Below are 8,424 nucleotides of genomic sequence, written 5' to 3'. Positions count from 1 at the left end.
ACGGTATACCAAAGGTTATAATATTAGATCATGAAGTAAAGTTTACATTAGCTTTCTAGAAAGCCTTGTTTCAAGGATTAGGTACTCAACTACATTTTACCACTGCCTACCACCCTCAAACAGATGGGCAGACTGAGTGAGTAAACCAGGTTGTGGAAGACACGCTTCGAGCTTATGTGATGCAGCAACCATCTAACAGGGAAGAGTACTTGGATTTGGTAGGCTTTTCATATAACAACAACTACCACACTGACACAGGGTTACCCCTACTGTTGGAAATACTGAGAAGAGGGGGTGAATTAGCATTTCTTTTTGTTTTTTTTTGTTTTTGTTGTTACCAAAAGCACACACACACACACACACACACACATATATATATGAAACACCGAAATAGATAGCTGGAATTAATGCTTTTATTAACACAAAACAGTGCAATGAAATAAATACAATATAAGTATGTACTTGGTTGTGAATAGTTGTCAAGCTCCAACTTGGACTTCAGTGGGGCTCCAACCTCTAGAGCACCAAATCTGTTTCGCAATGGTTCTGCACTTAGGAGCACCAACCCCCAAGGATTTCAATCCTGTTCAGTTCTGAGGCTCCAACCTGTTGGGCTCCAACCAAAACCTAGTATAAACTGTTATGTTGTTGATCTTTGTTCTGCTAAGGTTCTCCTTCACTCCTATTCTCTTGCTTCTCCTGCCTCTCCTGCCACTGTTGCTTCTACTGCCTCTGCTACCTCTCACTCTGGTTATTCACAACAACAACACTTGTTGTTTCTTTGTTTTTCTGTTTTATTCATTCCCCATGCCTCTATCCATTTGTTTCCACTTACACCACTTCTTTGGCTTCCTCCACAGTCGTTGTGGATTCCTCTGTGCTGTGAAAGTTCATTGACTCTTCTGGGGACGCTACTATAACACGAACAATACATCTTCCCAATTAACTATAACAACACTCCTTTTGACAATGATTACAGGCATACATAGATTTTTTAAGTTTAACAAAGGTGTTATGCCCTGATCGCAATCTCCATCACCATGATGCACCCCATTTAACTAACGTTCAGCCTCCTGAATAATTGGAGCAATTATCATAGGCATTTCGGCCTAGAAAACCCCACGTAGGTCAAAAAACTCGATTACACAGGAAACATGGGCGAAACAGTCTAAAAGACTAAAGGGTGAACTTTAGAATATATTACACTTGCATTTATTTATGTATTGGGTTCACACTTCAAGCGCAATCGGCGATTCGTGACTCCCAAAGGTCCTTTATATGTCGAAACCATGGCATCGCTGATGGCCGACGACCAATCCTCCACTAGACGCAATATTATATTAATACAATTTTGATATTGCATCGGGTCTGCATCTATATATATATATATATATATATATATATATATATATATATATATATATATATATATCGACGATCACAAAGAAAGGGGTCGCTTACCACTGTATTACCTCCGCTCAGAAATGCCAATGCAATATGATATTATGTACCGGACCTGATAGGACTCACCACTCCCATGTATAAAGTTACACGTCCATAATCAACAATGTAAACTTTGAAACAGGAACTCATACTATTACCCGTTTTGTAGAGATAGAAAAAAAGTGACCCGATTTTGAAAAGGGGTGATGCAGAACACACATGCGTTTTTTAGAGCATAGTTTTTGGCAATATAAATTTTTTTATGTACATTGCATTTTAGAATGGTAGTGTTTTTTATGTTGATTTAAAAACGTGGTAATTCTACACCGGGCCCTTTTTTTAAAAGGTGTTTTGTTATTTTTTTTTATTTTCTAATGTATGAAATGTAAATAATTATTTTGTAAATTTAATAATTTTTGAAGTGTTCTTTTTCTTCATATTTTCTTGTTTTTACTTTAATTTTATTTTTTTTGTAGTGAGGTTTTTATTGTTTTGCATATATAAAGAAGAAGGTCAATATTTTGAATTTTCGATATACTACATATTTATACATCGTTAACTAATTTTTCAATCCACAAGAAATAATTGTTTCTAAAAAACAATATTTTTTAACAATGGACATAAAAATAGCCATTTTTAACATAAATATAACTAAAAAACTACACGTTTTGATAATTTTCTGCTACAATTGACATGTGAAAATCACAATTTTTATACGAAAATTTTAATTAAAAATAATTAAATAATAGGATTTTTTATGAATTTCATGTCAAAAAAATAATAACAATCACTTTTGTTTCAAAAAATAATAATTAACTTAAAAATTAATGCGAAAATCACATATTGCAAACATTGAACACATAACAACCCCCTCTCGGTCTACCCACCACCCCTCCCTCACATAGCGTCCACACCCCCACCCCACCCCCAAGTCGCCCCCTCCCCCCACACTCCCCTACTTTCCCCTCCCCACCCCCTCACGCTCCCGCCTCCCCTAACCCTACCCACTCCCTCACCCCTCCCCCCACCTGCAATCGGCTGGCCACCTCCTCCCTCTCCCCACTCCCCTACCTTATTCCCCCCCCCCCCCCCCCAAAACTCCCTGTCAACCCTACCTTCCCGCCCCTCCACACCTCCACTCCCCCTCACGCCCCTCTCCAACCTCCCCCTACGTCCTCCCCCACCCGTAATCGGCCGACCACCCGCTCACTCCCCCCACTTCGTACCCTAGTAGTGTCGTCCCCACACTCCCCTACCTTACCCGCCCTCTCTCACTCCCCCACTTCCACCCCCACCGCTGACCCCATGCGCACCCTCCCCCTCACGTGCCTCGCTCACCCCTCCACACCCTCCGCCAACCCCCCTCACACACCCCCTCACGCCCTGCCCATCCTACCCAGCCTTCACCCTACCTACAGTACCCATGCACCCCCTCATGCCCCCCTCACCCTACATGGCCCTCATCCTACCCACCCTACCCGCCTAGCCCCTCACACCCTCCCCACCTTGCATAAAATAGGAGAAGGAAAAAGGCACTTCAATGTTGTATTTTAGTAACTCCCCAACTTCAATGCACCTTCATGGTGTTCAGGGTTAATAGTTGGTTATATTCTTGGCACTCACACTCGTATGGTGATGAGATATGGGCAATGGGTTGTGAAATTACTTCCCTTCTATTAAATATGATTTCCATGTTAGAGACTTACTCTTGGAGGATGAGGGCATTGCCAAGCAATAACTCAAACTAAAGGAAAAAGCCTATAAAAAGGAAGGGAAAACCTAATCTTCAATTGAGTGCTCCACTTGATCATGAGACTATTTTTGTAAAGAAAACAGAGCATTTTTTGTGTTAATGGTTTCCACTACAAATCAATGTAATGGTCACTTGTATAATTGATTTTATTGTTTTAATTTATGCAATGCATAATATACTTATAATTATGCAATATTCAACTTTATGTTTCATATACTTCGAATGTGATTATAAATAGGTTTTGGAATGGACGCTAATTCTGTTTTATCAATATTAACATAGGATAAATTTGAGACATCTATATCTACACTCTTTAAAGTGATCCTCATTTATATCGATTACATTTTTTTTATGAGCTCATGGCGAATTTGTAAATTTTAAAGGTTTAATATTAAATATCAAATTTAGTGGCTACAACTCTAATATCAAATTTAGAAATTTAGTAATTACAATTATATTAAGAGATATTTAATTGTGGTAATTTAAAGATATAAGAATTTATAATTTAACAAAAACAATATTTTTGATATCTAATAGGAATAAGTTAAATATTTAAAATTTTTTAACTTATCAGGAATCGAAACACCGCAAATAAATAGTTGCATTACCGGCTTGTCAAGCTTCTTCCTATTTTAGCTACGGTACGGAGGTAATACCCGCCCAATCACGAAAACTTACAAAGCTTTGCGTATCATTTGAACAATCATAGAATTAACGGAATCCAGCATGGAGTACTCATTTAGATAACAACGGGACAACCATCTGCTCTATGATGTCATTCATTTTTATTATTCTTCTCTCGTATTGATTATGAGAGTTGTTCAAGGACTCCAAGTTAGATTTCTGCATCATATATTTAGAGCATAGGGGATTCACTTGTGTCAGCTTGTTTTTCAGATGTGCAGTACTTCGACAATCTAGCCTTTTAATATAATTATCAGCAATGAAGCGCTGCGCAAATTTTACAAATGTCTCTAGATCAGGAGTTGGTTTGCCATTAACTTCAACAATCCACTGTCTGGGAGAATGATTCATCAAAACTCTTGGAAAATACTCTGCCCTTAGTTGATGGCCGATTCTGAGAATCGGCCAGCCACCCGAGGTGGGCGGGAGTGCCGTTGGGGTGGCGTGGGATGGGTGGCAGATGGGCACTGCCGCCCATCCCGTGCCACCCCATCGGCCCTCCTGCCCGCCCTGGGTGTCTGGTCGATTCTCAGAATCGGACATCAACTAAGGGCGGAGTATTTTCCAAAAGTTTTGATGAATCATTCTCCCAGACAGTGGATTGTTGAAGTTAATGGCAAACCATATCCTGATCTCCACACTAACAAATTCTATGCCTGATGATACCTGTGATTCCAAAGTTAATTCAGATCCTCATGGGTCGACTATTCGGATATGGGATACCCGCAGTTTCTTCATTGTTCTTGAACACCCTGATGGGGATAGAATCAACCCAAAATCTGCTCACAATATGCAAAATATACATATATTACAATACAAACAAAGACTAGAAATAAATTCATGATCTGTTTCAGTTATAAGGAATAAGCACATACACGATTTGATTGTGGTTCCAAAGAATTGAATAGTTATGGAAGTCGGCTGTGGGATCAAACCACAGATTCAATCTTTGTTCTCTATTCCCAACGCCATTCGCAAAGACGTTGGTTTGTAGAGTGTACGGATTTCTTGGACATAAATTCAGTAATTCTAGTAAAAGTACAGTAAACAATATTAAAATGTATCTATTAAATAAATAAACCACTTTTGTTTTTGACCTATTTAATAAATAAATAAATAAATAAATAGTGAAAAAATAATAAATACCCACTGAATAAAAAATGGCCAAAGGAAAAATCTATAATTGTCGACTATGTAATCTTAAACTAGGAATTCTCTATTTCTGAGACACACCAGTACAAGTTATAAAATTAAAATCAATTTAATATTTAAGTAAAAGTATGAAAAAAGAAGAAGAGAAGCATTAGAACCTGAGTGTTGTTCTCCAATTTTTCGTCCTTCACGTTATATGCTGCAATGTAATCATGGTATGTACCAACTTTTGGAAAGATAAGTGGGTATGAATTAAAATATTTTAATGTTTGTATTCACATCCTAATCCCGACAGTAAAGATATTGATCATCTGAACAAATCATATGCTTCCAAATCAATCTATAAACGTTTTCTAAAAGTAGAAATAATCATAAACGAATTGAAAATAACCTTTCATGCAGTGCCTTTCTCTATAATCGCAGGCAGACTTAACAATGTTGTAACAAAATTTTCCCTATGCTTACAACTGAGAGCATCATTACTAACCCTTAAAGTGAAAATCTCTCGCCACCTGCATTGTATAATCAATGAATCATCAAATTCGTAGTCAAGTTCATCGTGCGAAGCCACATCGGACGACATCTGAATGAAAAATACCAACATTAATATATTCAAGTTTTAATTATCTATGTCGGAAATTGGGTTCAAGTACTGTAAATTGCTAATGAATCTTCCTACAAGGCTTCATTCTTGTGTCAAAATAGCTACTTACATAATACGAAGTGACTGTTCCTGCCGAGTTTCCAGACACCAGTTTAATACTCATGCTCAAGCTGCCGAAGAGGTATTCGTTTTTGGACTGAAAACCAGAACCTGATGAACAACTAAAATTATTATTACAATTCTCAGCATTCAATACATTTATGTCCATGAAAAGGAAATATTGTACCTGAGGCTTTATCCATAGTGAGCTGCGCTGTTTGGCCATTATTCAACAATTGAACGGTTCCAATTTCTGGGGTTTATGTCCGGGAAATCGTACACTCTACAAACCAACGTCTTTGCGAATGGCATGGGAATAGAGAACAAAGATTGAATCTGTGGTTTGATCCCATGGACGACTTCCACAACTATTCAATTGTTTGGAGCCACAATCAAATCGTGTATGTGCTTATTCATTATAACTGAAACAAATCATGAATTTATTTCTAGTTTTTGTTTGTATTGTAATATATGTATATTTTTCATATTGTGACCAGATTTTGTGTTGATTCTATCCCCATCAGGGTGTTCAAGAACAATGAAGAAATTACAGGTATCCCATATCTGAATAGTCGACCCATGAGGATCCGAATTAATTTTGGAATCACAAGTATCATTAGGCATAGAATTTGTTAGTGTGGAGAATGATTTATCAAAACTCTTGGAAAATACTCCGCCCTAGCCATCTGGTGCAGGCGGGAGGGCCGCCGGGGTGGCGCGGGATGGGTGGCGCTGATTTATCAAGACTCTTGGAAAATAATCCACCCCAGCCAGCCGGGGCAAGCGAGAGGGCCGTCGGGGTGGCGGGGGATGGGCGGGAGTGTGGGGAGGGGGCGGCTATGGTCGGGAGTGGGGGGAGTGAGCGGGTGGGCGGCCGATTGCGGGTGGGGGGAGTTACCCTAAAAAAAATTGATCCTAAAAAAAATCATCGTTCCAGTATCATCATTTTTTCGTTTTCAAGCTGCATTTTGCACGAAAATTTCATTTTCACTGCCATTTTTAAAACATGTTCAAAATTGTCCCTAAAAAAAAAACCATTGTTCCAGTATACAAACTTTTTGTTTTTAGCATTGTTTGTGATGTTTTTTTGGAATTTTTTGGCCAGAGTTCCCATTTTGAGTTTATAGTTCCCGTTTCAAAGTTTACATTTTTAATCCGCCTCTGATAGTGTATTTTCCCTAGAGCCAAGTTTTCTGCCTCTAATGGTATAAAGGCATTTATACATGAGCTTTTGGCTTCCGATATGCCTTCTTACTCTAATTGCTTCCTCCTATGGCTCTGACTTCTATTTTCTCTATTAGCTCCTGTGGTGTATCTGTCTGCTCCTCTTGGCTCCTCCGATAGCTCTGTGTGCTCCTCGAATATTGTCATAATGACAATCTGTGTCCAACAATCTCCCCCTTTGTTATTGATGGCATTATTCCTCTACTCTCCCCCTTTGACATCAATGGAAAAGGAATGCATATAGACTCCCCCTGTCAAACTGCACCCCTATCCTGCTACATATCTACGAATGAACTTGAGTGATGATAAAGAGATAACCCCCATATTTTGAAACAGATGTCCGAATTCTTCTCAAGGAAGAGGTTTTGTGAAAATATTAGCTATCTGCTCCTTAGTGCTGATATATTCTAGGAGGATGTTTTGTTTAGTTACTTGCTCATAGAGGAAATGATACTTGATTGGTATGTGTTATGTCCTTGAGTGCATCATTGGATTTTTGCTAAGATTGATAGCACTTGTGTTGTCACAATAGATGGTAATTGATTGATTTGTACATATGTTGGCATCTTTTAGAGCTTCCTTCATCCATAGTATTTGTGTACAGTAGTCCGCTGTAGCAATATACTCAGCTTCGGCTGTGGATAATGATATGGATGACTATTTTTTTCCGATCCAGGTTACTAAACAATCTCCTAGGAAGAATGCATTTTGATTAGTACTTTTCTGATCATCTATACTTCTAGCCCAATCAGCATCGGTGTATGTAGTTATAGTTAGTGTTGAGCTCTTTGGGTACCAAAGACTGAAATCAGGAGTTCCTTTAAGATATCTGAGAATTCTTTTTATAATGAGTAGCATCTACTAGAGGGGGGTCATCATCTTTGGTTAATTTGCAGTTTTTGGTCATAGGTGTGCTCATGGGAGCACAGTCCTCCATTCCATATCTTTTGAGCATGTCTTTTAGATATTTGGTTTGAGATATACACAATCCTACTCTGGTTTGAGATACTTGAAGTCAAAGGAAGTGAGACAACTCTCCTATCATTGACATCTCAAATTCTTTTGACATGTTTTGAGAAAATTCATGGCTCATTTCATAATTATTGCTAGCAAAAATCAGATCATCGACATAAACAAGAGGAACTAGTAACTTACCTTCATCTATCTTTATGTACAGATTACTTCCAACCACTCCCTTTTTGAAGCCTTGTTGTTGTAGATAGTGTTCTAATCTTCCATACCAAGCTCTAGGAGCTTGTTTCAACCAATATAAAGCCTTTTTCAAGTTACAAACTAAGTCCTTTCCCTCTGTTAGATCAAACCCTTTTGGCTGCTCCATGTAGACTTCTTCGTTTAGTTCCCCATTTAGAAATGTTGATTTCACACCCATTTGATATATTTTGAATCCTTTTGAGCAAGAAAATTCCAAGAACATCCTGATAGATTCCATATGGGCTACAGGTGC

At 38.3% G+C, this 8,424-nt stretch overlaps 1 protein-coding gene across 1 annotated transcript; it reads right to left on the bottom strand.

The window, feature by feature from the left end:
* Positions 1 to 4,565: 4,565 nt before the first annotated feature.
* On the bottom strand, positions 4,566 to 5,938 carry LOC149148527 (xyloglucan endotransglucosylase/hydrolase protein 14-like). Its single transcript, XM_089442201.1, has 4 exons — positions 5,923 to 5,938; positions 5,746 to 5,846; positions 5,545 to 5,615; positions 4,566 to 4,659 (listed from the first exon to the last, which is right to left on the bottom strand). Exons 1-4 carry the CDS (start codon positions 5,936 to 5,938, stop codon positions 4,566 to 4,568), a joined length of 282 nt encoding a protein of 93 aa, XP_089298327.1.
* Positions 5,939 to 8,424: the final 2,486 nt, after the last annotated feature.

This window comes from Pinus tabuliformis, chromosome 9, assembly GCF_031772625.1.
Source record: "Pinus tabuliformis cultivar Carrire ecotype Pingquan chromosome 9, CPIR1, whole genome shotgun sequence".
NCBI lineage: Eukaryota > Viridiplantae > Streptophyta > Pinopsida > Pinales > Pinaceae > Pinus > Pinus tabuliformis.
Note: the sequence above shows the minus strand (reverse complement) of the source record. Positions and strands in the feature narration are given on the sequence as shown.

Coding starts and splice junctions, on each gene's coding strand:
- LOC149148527 (XM_089442201.1), bottom strand. Junction 5,616..5,745: donor GAACAGTCACTTCGTATTAT/GTAAGTAGCTAT, acceptor TTTTTCATTCAG/ATGTCGTCCGATGTGGCTTC. Junction 4,660..5,544: donor TCATTGATTATACAATGCAG/GTGGCGAGAGAT, acceptor TATTGTGAGCAG/ATTTTGGGTTGATTCTATCC.